The sequence below is a fragment of the Mya arenaria genome, chromosome 10 (assembly GCF_026914265.1).
Source record: "Mya arenaria isolate MELC-2E11 chromosome 10, ASM2691426v1".
Classification (NCBI taxonomy): domain Eukaryota; kingdom Metazoa; phylum Mollusca; class Bivalvia; order Myida; family Myidae; genus Mya; species Mya arenaria.
The window spans coordinates 45,953,857-45,977,203 of NC_069131.1; the positions used below are offsets into that span (position 1 = coordinate 45,953,857).

Sequence of the window (23,347 nt, forward strand, 5' to 3'; positions counted from 1 at the left end):
TATTAATTTAATTCATCTGAGTATATGATATAATATTGTTCACTAAATCATTAAATGCCAACTTTAATACCTTAGACATGGACCCCGTTGGAAATAAGCTTTTGTAACTAGTGGAGTGACAATCAGTTTGGGAAGAGAGGCAACAAAAGTAGAACAAGCAATGTTGTAAACCAACCCGTTTGGCATGGCATGTAGTATATGAAACTGGTGCCACAAGTTGCCAATAGTACCTTTTTTAGGACCGAGAATTCCAAGACGGGGTCCAAGATGGCCGCAATATATTGTAAATTAAGTGAAAACATTATATCCTTTATGTTCCTGCACACTTTTCTTTTTTTTTAAACTGTGTATGTTTAGTTTGAGTGAAATATTTGTTGCATAAGTGTAACGTGTATGTTTCTTCATTTAAAAAAAAGTTCAGGTTAAGGCTTTCCGATTGGTTTTTAAAACACCAAGGTTTCATACATGTATAACGTGCCGAATGCCGCCAAAGGGAAGGGGTTGATATTAGAGTCGGATGGCAAATTTTCCCAGATCAAGTGTTGCACTCGAAAGTACAACAGCATGGGATGTATATATATATTTGACACCCCATGCTGTTGTACTTTCGAGTGCAACACTTGGTCTAGGACAGTATGTTGCCAGTATATAAGGCAATGGGCATCATGGTAGCATACATAACTGTATTCTTCATTGCCAAGTTCATTTGAATGTAACAAAATTTTGAATGAATATTTGTCTGCTTACAAAAGTTGTAGCAGAAAAGTAATGTGTTTATTCCTCTATATATTTCTTCGTTTAGTTACTTTACAGTGAAGTTTTCAAGTTTTTACGAATGCTTCTTAGATGTAATCCCAATACATGTAACCAAAGACGGCCGCCAAAAACATGTTGTCCCCAAGAAGCTTATATCACATTGCAACTGTTCTACTTATGATTCTTAATCCATATAGAGGATAATTGTTTTATAATGTATCTCAAAATGATATGCAAGACTAGGTAATTAAAAATCAAGGTCAATATATTCGTTTGAAGTTCAGCATCCCGCGATTCGTCTTTCGGATATGCATTGAAGATAGATATTGTAACATGAAACATCATTTACATGCATTCAATGCTTCAAAAATAAATTCAACGAATAAATGAGTGCATTACACAGTTTTAATTCTGTAATAAAAAATATGTGTCTTTCAAAGGATCTAAAACTAAATATGCCATTCGTAAGCTTCCTTGTGATGCCTAGCCGTCCTGATATAAATAACTTAAACAAATGTAGAAATTTGCTTCTGCCACGAGATAGCTTATAGGTAGATAACATGCAGTAAAATTTCATTGATTAAGAATGGGCGGAGTGAAACTAGTTTGACATGTTCATGATACCAACAAACGGACGCCTGGTCCACCAAAGAGTTTATGGCTGTGAGACTAGTTTGACATATTTATCATACCAACAAACGGAAGCCTGGTCCACCAAAGAGTTTATCGCTGTGAGACTAGTTTGACATATTTATCATACCAACAAACGGAAGCCTGGTCAACCAAAGAGTTTATGGCTGTGAGACTAGTTTGACATATTTATCATACCAACAAACGGAAGCCTGGTCAACCAAAGAGTTTATGGCTGTGAGACTAGTTTGACAGTTCATGATACCAGCAAACGGACACCTGGTCCACCAAAGAGTTTATGGCTGTGAGACTAGTTTGACATATTTATCATACCAACAAACGGACGCCTGGTCCACCAAAGAGTTTATGGCTGTGAGACTAGTTTGACAGTTCATGATACCAGCAAACGGACACCTGGTCCACCAAAGAGTTTATGGCTGTGAGACTAGTTTGACATGTTTATCATACCAACAAACGGACGCCTGGTCCACCAAAGAGTTTATGGCTGTGAGACTAGTTTGACATGTTTATCATACCAACAAACGGACGCCTGGTCCACCAAAGAGTGTATGGCTGTGAGTCTAGTTTGACATGTTCATGATACCAGCAAACGGACGCTTGATCCACCAAAGACTGCATAGCTGTGAGACTAGTATGACCTGTTTATCATTCCAACAAACGGACGCCTGGTCCACCAAAGCATTGATCGCTGTGAGACTAGTTTTATATGCAAATTCTACCAAAAAAAAACCGGACGCCTGGTTCACCAAAGCATTGATCGCTGTGAGACTAGTTTTATATGCAAATTCTACCAAAAAAAAACCCCGGACGCCTGGTCCGTCAAAGAGTTGGTTGCTGTGAGACATGTTTATGCTACACACAAAGAGACGACTGGTCCACCAAAGCGTTGATCAATCCGATACTAGTTTGACTCGCTAATGCTTCCAACAAACAGACGACTGTAGCGGAAAAACAGATAATGTATGTATTTGGAAAACAGACGATGGATGTAGTGGGAAAACAAACGATGGATGTAGTTGGAAAACATACGATGTGCGTAGTGGGGAAACAGGCCATGTATGTAGTGGGAAAACAGACGATGCATGTAGTGGGGAAACAGACGATGTATATAGTGGGAAAACAGACGATGTATGTAGTGGGAAAAAAGACGATGTGCGTAGTGGGAAAACAGAAGATGTATGAAGTGGGAAAACAGACGATTTGCGTAGTGGGGAAACAGGACATGTATGTAGTGGGAAAACATACGATGTATGTAGTGGGAAAACAGACAATGTATGTAGCGGGAAAACAGACGATGTATGTAGCGGGAAAACAGACAATGTATGTAGCGGGAAGACAGAAGATGTATGTAGTGGGAAGACAGACAATGTATGTAGTGGGAAGACAGAAGATGTATGTAGCGGGAAGACAGAAGATGTATGTAGCGGGAAGACAGACAATGTATGTAGCGGGAAGACAGAAGATGTAAGTAGTGGGAAGACAGGAATTGTATGTAGCGGGAAGACAGAAGATGTATGTAGCGGGAAGACAGACAATGTATGTAGCGGGAAGACAGAAGATGTATGTAGTGGGAAGACAGAAGATGTATGTAGCGGGAAGACGGAAGATGTATGTAGCGGGAAGACAGACAATGTATGTAGCGGGAAGACAGAAGATGTATGTAGCGGGAAAACAGACAATGTATGTAGTGGGAAGACAGACGATGTATGTAGTGGGAAAACAAACAATGTATGTAGTGGGAAAACAGACGATGTATGTAGCGGCAAAACAGAAGATGTGCGTAGTGGGAAAACAGAAGATGTATGTAGTGGGAAAACAGACGATGTATGTTGTGGGAAAACAGACGATGTATGTAGTGGGAAAACAGAAGATGTGCGTAGTGGGAAAACAGAAGATGCCATGTAGTGGGAAAACAGACGATGTATGTAGTGGGAAAACAGACGATGTATGTAGTGGAAAACAAAACAGACAATGTATGTGGTGGGAAAACAAACGATGTATGTAGTTGGGAAACAGACAACGTATTTAAGGGGGATAAATACCATATACGTTGTTGGAAACCAGACAATGTATGACGTGTGGAAACAGACAATTTATGTTTGCAGAATCAGGCGAAAACAGTATACATGTATACAGTGGAAAACATACTATTTATGTACCATTGAAACAGACAATTTATGTTTTAAAGAATCAGACGAAAACAGTATACATGTATGCAGTGGAAAACAGACTATGTATGTATCGTTGAAACAATGTATCTACTGCTTGCCAGGATGTGCAAGTGCAGTCGAACGCCTGTCAAATGCCATTTGTGTTTGATTTTGAGGCTATTAAAATAGATAAAACTTTATTTTCCTCTCTGCTAAAGTCTTTCGAGTAGCTGTGTGAAGTTAGCTAAACATACGACATTGGACATTGGACATTCAAAATCGAATGTTGTGCTGGCACGACATTGGACATTGGACATTCAAAATCGAATGTTGTGCTGGCACGACATTGGACATTGGACATTCAAAAGTGAAAGTCGTGCTAGCACGACATTGGACATTGGACATTCAAAATCGAATGTTGTGCTGGCACGACATTGGACATTGGACATTCAAAAGTGAAAGTCGTGCAAGCACGACATTGGACATTGGACATTCAAAATCGAATGTTGTGCTGGCACGACATTGGACATTCAAAAGTGAAAGTCGTGCTAGCACGACATTGGACATTAAAAATCGAATGTTGTGCTGGCACGACATTGAACATTCAAAAGTGAAAGTCGTGCTAGCACGACATTGGACATTCAAAATCGAATGTTGTGCTGGCACGACATTGGACATTGGACATTCAAAAACGATTGTCGTGCCGGCACGACATTGGACATTCATAACCGAAAGTTGTGCTGGCACGACATTGGACATTGGACATTCAAAAGTGAAAGTCGTGCTAGCACGACATTGGACATTCAAAATCGAATGTTGTGCTGGCACGACATTGAACATTGGACATTCAAAAGTGAAAGTCGTGCTAGCACGGCATTGTACATTGGACATTCAAAATCGAATGTTGTGTTGGCACGACATTGGACATTGGACATTCAAAAGTGAAAGTCGTGCTAGAACGACATTGGACAATCAAATTCGAATGTTGTGCTGGCACGACATTGGACATTCAAAAGTGAAAGTCGTGCTAGCACGACATTGGACATCGGACATTCAAAATCAAATGTTGTGCTGGCACGACATTGGACATTGGACATTCAAAAGTGAAAGTCGTGCTAGCACGACATTGGACATTCAAAATCGAATGTGCTGGCACGACATTGGACATTCAAAAGTGAAAGTCGTGCTAGCACGACATTGGACATTGGACATTCAAAATCGAATGATGTGCTGGCATGACATTGGACATTGGACATTCAAAAGTGAAAGTCGTGCTAGCACGACATTGGACATTCAAAATCGAATGTTGTGCTGGCACGACATTGGACATTGGACATTCAAAAACGATTGTCGTGCCGGCACGACATTGGACATTCCTAACCGAATATTGTGCTGGCACGACATTGGATATTCAAAAGTGAAAGTCGTGCTAGCACGACATTGGACATTCAAAATCGAATGTTGTGCTGGCACGACATTGGACATTGGACATTCAAAAGTGAAAGTCGTGCTAGCATGACATTGGACATTCAAAATCGAATGTTGTGATGGCATGACATTGGACGTTCAAAAGTGAAAGTTAGCTAGCACGACATTGGACATTGGACATTCAAAATCGAATGTTGTGCTGGCACGACATTGGACATTCAAAAGTGAAAGTCGTGCTAGCACGACATTGGACATTCAAAATCGAATGTTGTGCTGGCACGACATTGGACATTCAAAAGTGAAAGTCGTGCTAGCACGACATAGGACAATGGACATTCAAAATTGAATGTTGTGCTGGCACGACATTGGTCATTGGACATTCAAAAGTGAAAGTCGTGCTAGCACGACATTGGACATTGGACATTCAAAATCGAATGTTGTGCTGGCACGACATTGGACATTGGACATTCAAAAACGATTGTCGTGCCGGCACGACATTGGACATTCATAACCGAATGTTGTGCTGGCACGACATTGGACATTGGACATTCAAAAACGATTGTCGTGCCGGCACGACATTGGACATTGGACATTCATAACCGAATGTTGTGCTGGCACGACATTGGACATTCAAAAGTGAAAGTCGTGCTAGCACGACATTGGACATTCAAAATCGAATGTTGTGCTGGCACGACATTGGACATTCAAAAGTGAAAGTCGTGCTAGCATGACATTGGACATTCAAAATCGAATGTTGTGCTGGCACGACATTGGATATTCAATAACGATTGTCGTGCCGGCACGACATTGGACATTCAAAATCGAATGTTGTGCTGGCACGACATTGGACATTGGACATTCAAAATCGAAATAGCAAGACATTGGGCATTCAAATAATATGTCGTGCTGGCTAGTTGTCTTGGTAATAAATATAAATTTTGAACCCATGATAGACAGAGACTTCGAATAATTCTTTAAGATAGATTTGAGCAGTTCACGCGTCCATAAGCTGAATAATATGTGGCCAGTATTGTAGTCGAATTGAACTGCTTGTTTTATATTTGAACATTTATTGAGTGCAACATTTATAAAATGTTGCAGATGTTAGCCCCAATAAATTGAAATCCAAATTGTACATATAGTCATTGTATACATAAAGGCAGTAGATATATCACTAAATAATGATCCTTTACAATTGTAATTGCATAACCTCATTATGAATTATTGTTTGGTGGGATGCAATTTTGCAATCGATTGTGTTTTCTTTTACTCATAAATTGTGTTGATTGCTTTAATTGTTGATATACAACATACGCCTTATTTCAATTTGGATATTTTTAATCCATCAAAGGTGGGCACCCTGCTGAGAGCCGGAATATGTTCAGTAAAGGTGTTATATTTTTATTGCTCAATATAATCCGCAGAAACAATAGCGCTTTAACTAGCTCTTTCATTTCACATTTTATTACTTTTATAATCATCAAAGACTTTTGTTTGAAAAATAACTTATACAAGGTATGCATACTTTTGGTGACTTTTGAATGTCCAATGCCCAATGTCGTGCCAGCACAACATTCGATTTTGAATGTCCGATGTCCAATGTCGTGCTAGCACGACTTTCACTTTTGAATGTCCAATGTCGTGCCAGCACAACATTCGATTTTGAATGTCCAATGTCCAATGTCGTGCTAGCACGACTTTCACTTTTGAATGTCCAATGTCGTGCCAGCACAACATTCGATTTTGAATGTCCAATGTCGTATGTTTAGCTAACTTCACACAGCTCTTTCGAGTTATATATTTCTTATCGATTAGACAACAACTATTAATGAAAATCAAACATGCCTAAACAGAAGGAATTCTGGAAGTAGTCCATTTTTATTGATATTAGTACATTTGTACCACACTTACTTATAGCAGTTCTCACATCTGTTTTCTTAAGACTGGAGTAATTATTGGACGTGATAAAATCTCCCATCATGCATACACACATGTATGACCGAAAAATCATCGGTGATATTTGGAGAAAAAAATAGGATACATTGTGTTTTTCGCAGATTTATTTAGATTTCTAGAGTTCTAGAATAATTGTACATTCATTCTATTTCATGCTAACATAGACTACAACACAGTAAACAAGAAAAAAATAAGGTATAAACAATTGTTTCCATGATACAGAAAGCGATGTGCAGGAGAAAGTCTGACACGGACTCATTAACTAGAAGCGATATTCAGTCAGAGCAAAATAATAAAAATAATTCAGTCTTAATTTTAAATTTTAAACAAACTTGTTCAAGAATATTTCAGTTACAGGAACATAATGAATAGTAAACATAAATAAAGTAATTCTAGCAAATGTATAGACCTTTTTGAAAGAATGCAACATCTACTCTTTTATATTTCTATTTAAACATGACATAAATTTTAAGCAGTGCATATATATACTTGATTCATCTGTCAGGCTAAAATACCACTAGGTAAATTGCATTGAATCTGGCTGAATCTAAAGGGGCCTTATAGAGAACATCTGATTCTAGCTGCCTCCGGCAACTAAGGGACCTTATAGAGAACATTTGATTCCAGCTGCCTCCGGCAACTAAGGGGCCTTATAGAGAACATTTGATTCCAGCTGCCTCCGGTAACTAAGGGGCCTTATAGAGAACATTTGATTCTAGCTGCCTCCGGCAACTAAGGGGCCTTATAGATAACATTTGATTCTAGCTGCCTCCGGCAACTAAGGGGCCTTATAGAGAACATTTGATTCTAGCTGCCTCAGGCAACTAAGGGGCCTTATAGAGAACATTTGATTCTAGCTGCCTCCGGCAACTAAGGGACCTTATATAGAACATATGATTCTAGCTGCCTCCGGCAACTAAGGGACCTTATAGAGAACAATTGATTCTAGCTGCCTCCGGCAACTAAGGGGCCTTATAGAGAACAATTGATTCTAGCTGCCTCCGGCAACTATGGGACCTTATAGAGAACAATTGATTCTAGCTGCCTCCGGCAACTAAGGGGCCTTATAGAGAACATTTGATTCTAGCTGCCTCCGGCAACTAAGGGGCCTTATAGAGAACATTTGATTCTAGCTGCCTCCGGCAACTAAGGGACATTATATAAAACATATGATTCTAGCTGCCTCTGGCAACTAAGGGACCTTATAGAGAACAATTGATTCTAGCTGCCTCTGGCAACTAAGGGACCTTATAGAGAACATTTGATTCTAGCTGCCTCCGGCAACTAAGGGGCCTTATAGAGAACATTTGATTCTAGCTGCCTCCGGCAACTAAGGGGCCTTATAGAGAACATTTGATTCTAGCTGCCTCCGGCAACTAAGGGGCCTTATAGAGAACATTTGATTCTAGCTGCCTCCGGCAACTAAGGGGCCTTATAGAGAACATTTGATTCTAGCTGCCTCCAGCAACTTAGGGGCCTTATAGAGAACATTTGATTCTAGCTGCCTCCAGCAACTAAGGGGCGCTACTGACAATATTTGATTGATAGTAATTTGAAGACAGAAACTAGAAATAAAACATTTTTGCACGAATTTAGACCCTAGATCAATAATAAAGCTAATGCAAATCTATAGTGGCCAGTGGCCTGGTTGTTCAATGTTTGCGTAACTGTATCAGTAACTACAGAATGAGTTTATCAGTAAATCCATGTTTAGCATATTGGCTGATTAAAAAGGCTTTCTATACAAGTGCTATTGTAGACACTGGACAGCAAAACCTCTCTCAATAAGACCTACATGTACCTGAAGCAGCTAGTGCAATACACACTTTAACACAACAGATATAATAATATATTATACTCAAGGAATAAATGCAATCTAAGGCCTTCTGAATGTTTAGTTATTGGTAATGAAATAGACAATAAATGTTAACAGAAAAATGTTAACACAATTTTATAAAAAATAACATGAGCAAACCATACACTTTATCTTCAATGAAATATCAACAGATCACATTTTCTATATCACAGTGAACAATATGGTAACTGAGCATATACATGTTACAAATAAAAATAGTTGGTGTTCCTATGATATCATAACTATTTTACTACAAATAACACATGTAATTTCCTATGATGGTTATAATCATGAGAATCATAAAGCAATATCAACCTTCACCAAGTTTTCATTTTTACATCTTAAAAATCATGTTCTAAGGCCACACCAAATTAATGTTTTGTATGACAGATTTTTGGACTTATTTTTCAAAAGCTGCAAAAATATAATATTTTTCAGCTTACTTCTTTTATTTTTCACCAAAGTGTTAAAAAATCCTTCCATATAAAAGCTCTTATTGAACATTCTTAAGTGCCACACCACTCTGCTTTCCTGAAAAGCAATAATGACTCAAATCATGAAAAAGTGTATTATGCGGAGAACTTTATGAGGCTTATTACCTTTTGACAAGATTCTTATGTTTGAAATGACACTTAAAGGGCATACTTGTTTAACATTTCAATTTAGAGTATTCAGTATATCAGAAAAATGGTTCCTGTTCTAAAAACAAAATGCAAAAATACTATGTTTATTTTTTTCCCTTTCACTTGAGTTTATTTGCCAAAATCCATAGAACAAAACAATAAAATTGGTGTAGTATTAAATTTAAAAGAAGATAACCGAAACCTGCCCATAGCAGGTTGTCATATATGTACCTGATGACAACTGAGCATAAAAAGCTATATTCTATGTCAAGTCTTTTGTGTGAAGGGGCATGAAGAGCTCTTTTACAGCATCATCAGAAGTGTAATACTTGACAAATACAAAGTGCAAACATCATTATAAACATTTATGAATGAACAAAACAGTCTAATATCTAAATGCTACAGTGCTCTCAAAGCCAACAATCAAACACAGATCTACAAACATGAACAATACCATTGGTGTACATAATGAAGACTAGTCCAAATCTATTACATGATAAAGATAGCAAAATAAATAGCAACAACACAAATAAACACCATGTAATACATGTTATCAATCAATAAAAAATAATAAAAGAAATGTTAAAATCTCGTACTAAATAAGTGTGTCTGTATTACATTTACTCTGGGTTTGAGTGTCCCAACAAAACACTTGTCAATACATGTATATACAGTATAAACAGTAGTGTACAGGAGAACAGATCCACGTTTTGGGTTTCATAGTGTATATGCACCTACATTGTGTGCAGGTTGTAAGTATTGTTCTTGAGCAGTGGTAAACACAAATCATGTGGTACCACTTCCTAAATGTTATTTCATTGTGCTTGATAGCACAACATTAGTATGTTGCAAGTTTAAAACAGAAATAAACATATTTTATGTTTTGTCTTTTCTATAAGTGAATTGGGTATGACATATTTTATTAAGGACTTATATATAAGAATCACTTCAGAAAGAAAACAAAACCATTTCTGATTTACCACAGATTGGGATAGATCATCACATATTGGAATAAATCATCACAGATCGGGATAGATCATCACAGATTGTGATAGATCATCACAGATTGGGATAAATCATTACAGATCGTTATAGATCATCACAGATTGGGATAAATCATTACAGATTGGGATAAATCATTACAGAATGGGATAGATAAAACCACACCAACAGGCAGGTCCAATCAATTAATGACAAAAAAACCTCTGCCTTTTATTGGAACTAATATCTACATTCACGACAAACTTTACTTAATATTGTTAACAAAGATTAAAAATTACCATGTCATATCATAAGTTTTATAATATGTGACTGAATTTACAACTACTTAAAATTCACTTCCATTCTTAAGATACTAAGTTTTTGTTCAATGCCAAGTATTTCTTAATTTCGTCTTGCATGTTTTCCGACACTTGATTCCCAGAGATGATGGTAAGATCAATAATGGATGTGTTTTCCCTCACTAGATCACGAAGTATCTGTCCCCCTTTCTCAGTCAAAGCATTATGCTCCAGCTCAAGAGAGCGTAGGCCAATATTCACCCTCAGACCCTTGGCCAAGCTTTCAATACCAGCATCACCAATGTCAGTGTGATCTAGTGACAGATTCTTAAGTGTTGTGTTCTTCTTAAATGCTTGTCCAAGCCTTTCCCAGCCCGAGGGTGAGATTTCTTTATTTCCATTTAAATTTAGGGACGTCAATGTCTTGTTTGATTCAAGAAATCGTGAAATCTCTGCAATTCCAGCATCGCCAATCTTGCAGTCGCCTAAATCCATCTGTTTGATGTTGCATCCCTCTTCAGCGGAATTATCATACTTGACTGCTTGTCCTTCATCTGCCTGTTTGCGGGCCTCAGAGGGTGTGAGATATCCAGATGAGCGACGTAGGAATGGAAAGGGGTCCTTTGTTTTAGTGAGTGCATCACACAGCAACTTGGAACCAACATTTCCGATGGGATTACCATTCAATCTGCAAGGGGAGAAATTGTAGAGAAATGTTGTTTCTAGGATTCCTGTATGTGCAAATGGGTAAATACAAAGCAATCTATAAATCACAATCATCACTCATTCTATAAACTGTTGCAACATTTAACTGAAAGGTTGTAGATGTATATAAAAAAAAATGAAACGTGAACTATACACTATAGCTCATTTACACTATAGACATACTTTTTTGTCAACAGTATTCATGTGCAAATTAATAAGATATCTCTTGCTTGGTCAGGGGCTATTGGCCTGTGGCTTTATTTCATTGTACAGTTGGTAATTGGTAGCTGTCAAGGACTTAAATTATTGGAAGGCTAAGGAAAAAGGTCATTGGCACTGTGCTATACCCTTTGATTACCATATGACATTTTATGTCATTCATCAACCTGGATATACATACATGATAACTTTAAGGCCAGCCTGGTTCTTGATGACAGGGGCCAGCTGGGTGACTGACTTGGGCCCCAGATTATTGACGCCCAGGTTAAGAAGGTAGAAACTGGACTGGCTGGCCTGCAGGGACTGGGCTAGGCTGGTGAACATGGTGTCCGTGAGGGCAGTGTTGCATAATGTCACTTCCCGGATGTGATCTCTCTCTTTGATGAAGGTGGACAGCTCCATAACCTAAAACAAGCAGATAGGATTTGTTGGTTAATAAAGAAATATTACATTTCACAAAAATACTGAGTTTGAATGCAGATACTTTTCTGTTTTTCTGTGGAAAGGCTTTTTAGCTCACCTGAGCACAAAGTACTCAAGGTGAGCTATTGTGATCGGTCTATGTCCGGGGTTTGTCGTCCGTCATCTGGCGTCAACAATTGGTTATAATCATCTTCTTCTCCAAAACCGCTTGCACAATTTTAATGAAACTTCATAGGAATGATCCTTTAGTGCTTAAATATTTGGTGTGTAACATTGTCTACTGGTTATCTACCATGTTTATTCAAATTATCCCCCTGGAGAAAAATTGGCCTCACCCTGTGGGTTACAAGTTTATTATAAATACATTTTGTTAAATTCTGATAGTTATGTAAAATTTACTCTTGAAGCAAGGGCAGCAAGTCTTGCTATATGGTCTCCCTTTTTGTTGGAGATTCCACTACTTTCTATTTTTAGAAACAAGGTAATAGATTTTAAATTTTATTAAGTCTTCAACATAGTCACTTCTGAGGTAATTATTGTTCTTTTTTTAGGTTCATAGATTCAAATAATTATTATACACTTTATTCTTTAGAAGAAATTTCATTTTTACTTAAAAATAAATTTAATAATCAGACTTTTCCATTGAACTTCATGTAGATAATTGTTCATGCAGATGCTACAGTATTATCTTCTGCGTGGACAGTGTTATTCACTTATAATTTATATAAAAATAAATATTTTTTTAACATTAGAAGAAATGTGATGTTGTCCAAGATGGGTATAAGTGATAATATTTATTGAAGGTGTTGAATGTGATCTGCTATTTGATTCTTAAAGCTTAAGGCATTTTATTGGATGGTGCACTGTTTGTGTATCTATACTAAAAGTTCTTTCAGTGTGCAAGCAATTTAACAAAGTTTTGTCAGTGTGCAGGCAATTGAACAAAGTCCTGTCACTGTGCAGGCAATTGAACAAAGTCCTGTTAGTGTGCAGGCAACTGAAAAAAGTCCTGTCAGTGTGCAGGTATCTGTACCAAGTGCTGTCAGTGTGCAGTCAATTTAACAAAGTTTTGTCAGTGTGCAGGCAATTGAACAAAGTCCTGTCACTGTGCAGGCAATTGAACAAAGTCCTGTTAGTGTGCAGGCAACTGAAAAAAGTCCTGTCAGTGTGCAGGTATCTGTACCAAGTGCTGTCAGTGTGCAGTCAATTATCAAGTCCTGTCAGTGTTGTGCGCAGGCAACTGAACAAAGTCCTGTCAGTGTGCAGGTGAAAATCAAATTCTGTCAGTGTGCAGTCAATCATCAAGTCCTGTCAGTGTGCAGGCAACTGAACAAAATCCTGTCAGTGTGCAGTCAATCACCAAGTCCTGTCAGTGTGCAGGAAACTGTGACAAGTTCTGTCAGTGTACAGGCAACTGTGACAAGTCCTGTCAGTGATTATCCAGGCAACATGTTTCACCAGTATGTTTTTATGCCCCCGAAGGTGGGCATATTAAAATCGCACTATCGTCTGTCTGTCTGTCCGTCTTTCCATGTGTCTAGCTCAATAACTCGTGTCCATGCTGTAACTTTCTCTTGTATGTACAGATATTAATATAACTTGCCACATGTGTTCGACATACCAAGACGACGTGTCATGTGCAAGACCCGTGTCCTTACCTCTAAGGTCAAGGTCACGCTTAGTGTTTATTCACAATGGAATGCTGCATGTAAGAACATAGAGTGTAAGTTATCATGTCCCGGCTGTAACTTTCTCTTGTATGGACATATTTTAAAATAACACATGTTTTTGACATACCAAGACGATGTGACGCGTGCAAGACCTGTGTCCCTCCCTCTAAGGTCAAGGTCACACTTAGGTGTTTATTCACAATGGAATCCTGCATATAAGGACATAGAGTATAGGTTGTTGTGTCCGGGCTGTAACTTTCTCTTGTATGGACATAATTTAAAATGACTTGCCACATGTGTTTGACATATCAAGACGACGTGTTGCGTGCAAGACCTGTGTCCCTACCTCTAAGGTCAAGGTCACACTAAGTGTTATTCACAATGGAATGCTGCATATATAAGGACATAGAGTATAGGTTGTTGTGTCCGGGCTATAACTTTCTCTTGTATGGACAGATTTTAAAATGACTTGCCACAAGTGTTCAACATACCAAGACAACAGGTCACGTGCAAGACCCATGTCCTTACCTCTAAGTTAACCCTTTAGCACATAGACAAGTGGCCAGATTACACCTCCCAGTCAATAGCCATCTTACTGATAAGCAGTCCTTATCTGCATAGGTACTTTTCTGGATATTTGAAAATGAGAAAATGAATACAGCAGTATGACCTTAAAATCAATGTTACTCCAACTAATTGTGTCCAAATCTTTTTTATGTGAATTCATTTTTTATAGATAATTAAATTATCTAATAAGGGTGTCAATGATGAAATATTAAATTATTTTATTTCAGCTGTGAATGTATTTTCAAGATGGATTTGTAACATTTCTTTGAAATGTCATAATTGCATTAAATCAAAGGGTAATAAAATGCTGGGATCGATCTAATTTTTATTACCCCTATCATAAAAAAGACCCATCTGGATTAAAAAGCCGACAATTTATGTTCTTGTGTATTAATACACAGAAATATGTCAGGAATCCGGTGTCATCCAGCTGAGAGATCCAGTCCAAGGTGTCTGTTTAACTTTATTACCCCCTCATAAAATTGTTTACAAAAAAAGAAAGCCGATAAATGATTTTCCGGTATGAATAAAAAGATCTAGATCAAACAAAACGCTTGCACATGACCTATTTTACAGCCAAAACTATGATGGACATTATATAAGCTTCACAGAAAATTTACCCATCATTTTCTCATTTACTAATTGTTTCTTTTGTTTGTAAACAAAATATTACCTTTAAGTAAATATAATCTCAATTGATTTTAATGGTAAACTGAACTGACGTAATATATTTAATGATTTACGCATCAATGAATTTGGGGGAAGTTCCATACAGTACTTAGCTCGTGGTCTTATTACGTCACAATGGGATATCACACCTGCGATTGGGAGTATAAACACCTTCTCAATTTAGCAGACGATATTTTCAAGGGAAAATCAATACACAAAAGGTTAAACTTTAATTTTATAAACATCCGGGATATTGTTTACAAAAAGAAAGATGCAAAATTGAAATATTGAAATGACCCTATTGAAATATGCGGGCCATGCGTTTACATCCAGTAATGGATACGGTCGGCCAAATGCGTATACATCTGGTAATGAGCTATGTCGGCCTATCTCGTATACATGCGGTAAAGGGTTAAAGGTCACACTTAGTGTTTATTCACAATGGAATGCTGCATATAAGTACATGGAATATAGGCTGTCGTGTCCAGGCTGTAACTTTCTCTTGTATGGATAGATTTTAAAATGACTTGCCACATGTATTCGACATACCAAGACGACATGTCGTGTGCAAGACCCATGTCCCTATCTCTAAGGTGAAAGATACACTAAGTGTTTATTCACAATGGAATGCTGAATATGAGGACATAAGAGTGTAGGCTGTCAAGTATGGGTGGTATTTTTTTATGTTCAGAGGCAATTCAAAATAACTTGCCATGTGTATTTGACACGAAAAGGCAAGATCAACTTTTCATGTACTTGTTCATAGGTCAATGTCACATTCGGGGGCATTCGTCACATACTGTGACAGCTCTTGTTCAATATTCTTCAAGAGAAACAAGCTATATTGATAACAAAGGTTAAACTCTTTTACTCAGGTGAGTGATTTAGGGCCATCATGGCCCTCTTGTTTAGAGTTGTGGTCAATTTTTACATTCTGGTATTATGCCTTTAATTAATATTGAAGGCTTTTACTACCAATACCATTTATAAAGAGCAACATTTTCAAACACACCTAACTGTTACAAAAATTACCGTAATTCAAGCTAACCAGGGACCTTAAAAAATAGTTAAAGACAAGATGCACCACAATGCAACAAAACCAGGTTTTTAACATGGGCAATGAGAAATTATAGCCAATAAATTCATTGCATGAGTTAGGAAAAAGTAGCAAACTTCATCTTTTCTTTCATTATAAAAAGACGTAACTGAAAACTACTCTAGTTAAGTACCTTTTGTGTTTTTTATTGTTTTTTTTTAATAACAGTTATCTTGACCTGGACCCCTCCCCCTCAAAAGCAATCCCAAGCTAGCTCTTCACATAAGCTACCTACACACCAAATTTTTATTACTATCCATCAATTTTAACTTTAGCTATTTGTTGCAAACCATTTATCTATTTTTACAAACAGTGACTTAGATGCTGACCTCCCCTCCTCTCTCAAACCCAAGCTTGCTTTTCACACTAGCTACCCCAACTTTCATCACTATCCATCAATATTTACTGAAGTTATTGGGCAGAAACAATTTTTCTATTTTTAGTAACAGTGACCTTGACCTTGACCCCCATCCGCTTCAAAAGCAATTCAAAGCTAGCTCTTCACATAAGCTACCAACACACCAATGTTCATCACTATACATCAATTCTTACTTAATTATTGAAGAGAAACCATTTTTCTACTTTCAGTAACATCGACCTTGACCCTTGACCCCAATCCTCTTAACAAAAATTCCAAGCTAGCTTTTTATTTAAGCTACCTACACAGCAACAATTTTGTTGAAAACCTGGTTAATAATAAATTATAAAAAGATAATTTTCACCAAAAACGATTATCAATAAGCACAATAATAATATACATGTAGGGCTAAACTCTGTTCAAGCTTTAACAAAACATACCTGCGCTTCATCCAGCTTGACACCACTGAGGTCAACAGAGGATTCCCCCTTCACCATAGGAAGTATGGAGCCATAGTGTGTTTTTGGGCTCAACATCCCGAGCCCTGGGGAGGCTACACTATCAGGGTCGTGACCTGTAAAAGTTTTTAAACATCTTATCATATTGTTTCAAATATTATTTATATAATTTTTTATGACTGTCCATTCTTTTTCTTTTGGGGTATATTTTTATATTTCACTGCACCGGAAAAGACAAGATTCTTAACTGTTTTTGTAGTTGAGTTTGTACTTTGAACCTGTTTAAATTGCGATGGTTTTAAGTGTGAAAATGATATTAACATGTACCTTTTCTAAAAATAAAAGGAAAGAAAAACAACAACTTAAAATACCAACTTTGTTTTTTGGGGACAGTGAGATCGAAAATCAAAAAAAAAATCACCGGAAAAATTTCAGACATTCAGCTTTATGAAATATTCAACCTTTTAATCTTAACATAGTGAAAATGCGTTCAAACTATTTTTTTAATAACACATATGTTCATAACTTCATATGTCTATATCATATTTTTGTTTCTATCAAAGTCATTGGTTTTGCTGGTAAACAATGTACAGTCATTAAACAGTGAATGACATTGATGTCATTTCTTTTCTATTAAAGTTTTAAAAAACAATTTTACGTAATATTATAAACACAACATTCAGGGGAAAGTGAAATAAAAGATCTATGCTGTTAAGCTGTTTAAATGGTTCAGTGTGCATTTAACGCGTTGCAGGTGGTCACAGTACAATGCATAATATATTCAATAATGTGAGCCATTGAATACAAGTATTTATAAAGTGTTCATGACAGTGAACATGTGACAATTGTTTGAAGAGATTATTGAGGGAGTGGAGATGTGCATGCAGTTATATCATAGGTAGAATTGCAATTGCATCTTCCTTCTTTTTGAAATTTGTCAGGATTTCATTGTATTTTTTGGCAGAATTCACCTATAACCCCACACTTGGGAAGTACTCTACCTCCATAAGTGTTTTCTTGTTCACTTTCAGTGGTTGCTTGTCTGCCACCTGGAACAGAGAGCAAGGTCAGGTTACATTAAAGGTCAAGGTCATGACAATTTATATATTCATATTACAGATTTTGCTGTGATCAAAAGTGTATAAAGGAGATAAAAAAAATGTAGAATATATTTTTAGGGGAAACTACATATCTTGATAGAGATATTTATTTTCTTCAATATTTTAAATAAAAGCATAAGACTGATCAGGAGTTAAATGTCAGGTCCATGTAAGGTTTGAATCATGGTTATATTAGGTTTTCATAAAACTTGTTTGAAGTAATATGATATGATTTTTGATTAATTAATTGTCATCAAATATATTCTGATGAATAAGTATGACAGGATTGGAATGTGTATATATAGAAATGTTGGTAATTTTTTTATGTCTCTTGTCTATCAAAAATGCAAATGTGTATAAAGGTGATATAATATAAATACGTTGACAGAATTAATAATTACAATGACCATACCTTGATCATTGACCCCCAAAACTTGATAAACGTGACCTTGGTAATCAAAACAATAGGGGTCATCTACTGGTTATGTTAAACCTATCACAAAAGTTTCATGTTCCTAAAGCATGTCTATAAAGTGAACTTTCCCCTTATTGAAACAACTTTTAAAGACTAATATTGTGATTTTAGGTATACATGTGTTGTTATTTCATTTACCCAACAAGAAAAAGAATGCTTAAGGCTACTTGGGTGTAGCTGGTTACATGTAGGAGAAAGGGACGCTAAAGGCTACTGGGTGTGGCTGGATACATGTAGGAGAAAGGGACGCTAAAGGCTACTGGGTGTGGCTGGATACATGTAGGAGAAAGGGACGCTAAAGGCTACTGGGTGTGGCTGGATACATGTAGGAGAAAGGGACGCTTAAGGCTACTGGGTGTGGCTTGATACATGTAGGAGAAAGGGACGCTAAAGGCTACTGGGTGTGGCTGGATACATGTAGGAGAAAGGGACGCTAAAGGCTACTGGGTGTGTCTGGATACATGTAGGAGAAAGGGTCGCTAAAGGCTACTGGGTGTGGCTGGATACATGTAGGAGAAAGGGACGCTTAAGGCTACTGGGTGTGGCTGGATACATGTAGGAGAAAGGGACGCTAAAGGCTACTGGGTGTGGCTGGATACATGTAGGAGAAAGGGACGCTAAAGGCTACTGGGTGTGGCTGGATACATGTAGGAGAAAGGGACGCTTAAGGCTACTGGGTGTGGCTGGATACATGTAGGAGAAAGGGATGCTTAAGACTACTGGGTGTGGGTAGATGTAGGAGAAGGGGATGCTTAAGGCTACTGGGTGTGGCTGGATACATGTAGGAGAAAGGGACGCTTAAGGTTACTGGGTGTGGCTGGATACATGTAGGAGAAAGGGACGCTAAAGCTACTGGGTGTGGCTGGATACATGTAGGAGAAAGGGACGCTTAAGGTTACTGGGTGTGGCTGGATACATGTAGGAGAAAGGGACACTTAAGACTACTGGGTGCGGCTGGATACATGTAGGAGAAATGGACGCTTAAGGCTACTGGGTGTGGCTGTATACATGTAGGAGAAAGGGATGCTTAAGGCTACTGGGTGTGGCTGGATACATGTAGGAGAAAGGGACGCTTAAGGCTACTGGGTGTGGCTAGATACATGTAGGAGAAAAAGGAAGAGTGGAAAATGGGAGTGTTTTGAGAGGAACTAACTATTGAACTGAAAATATGCCATGGTATCGCCCTACTCTTAAACAGGAGGGCCAAGATGGATTTTTTTCTGTTTTATGAAAAAATAAGTGGATCCTTGTATTTCATCCACTGTTCAAAATGATTTTAAGCAATTGTATACAAAGAAGCCAGGAAAACAGACAGCTATGCATGATCAAATCCATGGTAATTGGATCATAAGACATGCCAGAGGTAACTGTCCTTGCACATTGCCATTATTTACATCAAATACATGTGTACCAAGTTTCATGGAAATAGTTCTTGAATTCTTTCCAGCATAAAATGCAAGCAGCTATTACAATATATTTTCTTTGAAAAACAAAAAGGTATAAAATAAAATAAGGATGAGAGAAAAAGCAACAGTTTCCAGTTTTATATGAGAATCTGCCATATTAATAATCTGCCATATTTTATAAAGGTGTTAGATATTTATGAATCATACTAGAAGTCTATAGCATAGGATTAAAGCATTATAAGGTGCGGCTAAACGATCTTTAAAATGAAAACAATACAAATGTTCATAAAAAAGCTTCACACTGCATTCAAATCCAAACTGAACTGCTCTAAAATGAACACCATTAGTAAGAACAATTTATTATGAATATGAATATGAGTTATGCAAACACATCACAGAAACGCTTAATCAATCGAAATAAAGAATCTATAACAGTTAATGTTACTGCTAAATGAGTGCACATGTTCAGCTTGTTATGAACATTTCATGTAACTTACTCTCCGACACATCCCCTCCTGCCCCGTCTCCCCTCAGCTCACATTCCAGTTTTAAAATGAACATCAGCTGCTGCACACATTTTTTTTCACAAGAAGTGTAATTTTCATAGTTCAATTTTCATAGTTCAAAATTGAAAATATAAATTCATGTTTTTGTTAAAAGAAAAAAAATCCATTTTGATATTAAATACATGTTATTATATGCTTTCCAGTGGTTTATAGAGATTTATTAGTTAAATGTAAATTATATTTAACTGTTTTAAACACCTTGAATATACCCGGTATATGAAAACGCTTTATATAATTTAAATTAATGAGAATCAGAAAATACAGTCTACTAGGAATGGAAGAAGAACTCCCTTCGGTGACTAACTGTGATACTATCGCATTTATCTCTGTTACATCAGATATATTCAAAATAAATGTAAGGTTTAAAGAAGTTAAAAAAAAAATGTCTAGAAGTCAAGCACTAAACATGTTGCTATATCAAAAATATACATAATAAGTAAAAATCTACACATTCATCAAAGTCATTTTAACTATTAGAGACCGAAGACTTTGATAACATTACAAAACTAGGTGAAGACATGATGTTTAGAAGTAATTAGCAGTGTTGGGTTTAGGGGCAGGGCTTTGCTGAGTGGAGGCTGAAACCCAAACAGTTCACATCAATATGCGCAGCAAACAGTCAAAGAATATTGCCTTTCATTTCATAACCATGGTTAACTTTTATAAATGTTTCCATCTTTAATTTTTTCAAGTATTGTTGTTTAACGCTAGTTTTAGAAAAACACATAAGTGTAGTTTTAAAAGCAGCAAATTACAAGCATGTTTGCAGAATGCTGTGTTTGTTAGTAAAACGTACAAGTGCAGTTAACAAGAAGCTTGTGAAAAGTTATCTCTATATGTTGCCATTTTCAGACTCAATCAGGCTAGTCATCATGTAAAATGTAATTCTATTCAAAGTCAATGATAACATAAAACACTACCAGCAACTTTACCATATTGTTCTAAATCCTAGCATTTATTTGGAAAGTCTTCTCCTGATCAGTCTATTAAACTCATTAACTGTTCTGGGGAATTTGAAAAAGTATTTATTCATATGAATTTAATTATCGTATACATTGCTATACGGACCAGGAGGCTGTTTATCCCCCAAGTCTGACTCTGTGTCTGAGGAGTCCGAGCTGGATCCAGAGCTGGAATCAGAGCTGCTGTCCTCTGTCTCCTCCTTCGACATGCCTGAAACACACACAATATAACCAATTTGCTCAAACTCTTATTCTAAATTTCTACTTTTTTTGATATTTGAAGCAATGTTTCAGGTGTCCGACTGTCCAAGTCCTACCACAATGTACAATATATTTATATCCTATTAGATCTCAGACTGTCAAAGACCTGAAATGAGGCAAAAACATTGCATTCCTGAATACCAGTCATTCTTTGTGCTGGTAAATTTGGATGTCTGAGAACAGAATACAAGTCATTCTTTGAGCTGGTATATTAATGATGTCTGGGAAAAGATTACAAGTCATTCTTTGAGCTGGTATATTAATGATGTCTGTGAACAGATTACAAGTCATTCTCTGTGCTGGTATATGACAGATGTTTGGGAACAGATTACAAGCCATTCTCTGTGCTGATATATGACAGCTGTCTGGGAACAGAATACAAGCCATTCTCTTTGCTGATATATTACAGCTGTCTGGGAACAAAATACAAGCCATTCTCTGTGCTGATATATTACAGCTGTCTGGGAACAGAATACAAGCCATTCTCTGTGCTGATATATTACAGCTGTCTGGGAACAGAATACAAGCCATTCTCTGTGCTGATATATTATGGCTGTCTGGGAACAGAATACAAGCCATTCTCTGTGCTGATATATTATGGCTGTCTGGTTACAGAATACAAGCCATTCTCTGTTCTGATATATTATGGCTGTCTGGTAACAGAATACAAGCCATTCTCTGTGCTGATATATTACAGACATCTGAGAACAGAATACAAGTCATTTTCTGTACTGATATATTACTGCTGTCTGGGAACAGAATACAAGCCATTCTCTGTGCTGATATTACGGCTGTCTAGGAACAGAATACATGCCATTCTCTGTGCTGATATATAACAGACGTCTGAGAACAAAATACAAGTCATTTTCTGTACTGATATATTACTGCTGTCTGGGAACAGAATACAAGCCATTCTCTGTGCTGACATATTACGGCTGTCTGATAACAGAATACAAGCCATTCTCTGTGGTGGTATATTACGGCTGTCTGGGAACAGAATACATGCCATTCTCTGTGCTGATATCACGGCTGTCTGGGAACAGAATACATGCCATTCTCTGTGCTGATATATTATTGCTGTCTCGGAACAGAATACAAGCCATTCTCTGTGCTGATATATTACGACTGTCTGATAACAGATTACAAGCCATTCTCTGTGCTGATATATTACAGCTGTCTGGGAACAGAATACAAGCCATTCTCTGTGCTGATATATTACGGCTGTCTGATAACAGATTACAAGCCATTCTCTGTGCTGATATATTACGGCCGTCTGGGAACAGAATACAAGCCATTCTCTGTGCTGATATATAACGGCTGTCTGATAACAGATTACAAGTCATTCTCTCTAAGTTCATATATTATGGATGCCTGAAATCTCAAATCAATGTGAAAGTAATCCTGATTTCAGACTAATATATCACCTTAAATACTAAGCAATCTCTATACCTTTATGCACTGCTTTATTTTCTTCAACTTCTTCTACTTGTTTAACAGCTTCTTCTTCATCTGCAAATAATTTGTATATCAGCAAAATTTATTAAATTTGCATGTGAAGCAGAATTAGGTTTTGCATATATGATGAAAAAAGATGAAGCATTAAAAATACAAGGTTCAACAAAGAAAAAATCCACCTTTGTATGTTTCGCATTATATTATTATATTATAAATTATGTGACTATCAAACCAAGGCATTTCAAAGTTTCTCCTTTA

At 37.0% G+C, this 23,347-nt stretch overlaps 1 protein-coding gene across 8 annotated transcripts in view; it reads right to left on the reverse strand.

Moving 5' to 3' along the window:
* Positions 1-7,027: 7,027 nt before the first annotated feature.
* LOC128205969 (glutamate-rich protein 3-like) overlaps positions 7,028-23,347 on the reverse strand; it is an 82,101-nt gene continuing 65,781 nt past the window's right edge. For 7 of the 8 annotated variants that reach the window (XM_052908065.1, XM_052908066.1, XM_052908063.1 and 4 more), the window contains 6 exons: positions 23,084-23,143; positions 21,480-21,584; positions 17,866-17,913; positions 16,847-16,980; positions 11,805-12,028; positions 7,028-11,387 (listed from right to left, as the gene is read on the reverse strand). In XM_052908065.1, the coding sequence (XP_052764025.1) occupies positions 10,766-11,387; positions 11,805-12,028; positions 16,847-16,980; positions 17,866-17,913; positions 21,480-21,584; positions 23,084-23,143 (1,193 nt within the window). In that variant the 3' untranslated portion in view covers positions 7,028-10,765. The remainder of the gene's footprint in view (positions 11,388-11,804; positions 12,029-16,846; positions 16,981-17,865; positions 17,914-21,479; positions 21,585-23,083; positions 23,144-23,347) is intronic. The other variant, XR_008256355.1, reaches the window with a different exon arrangement.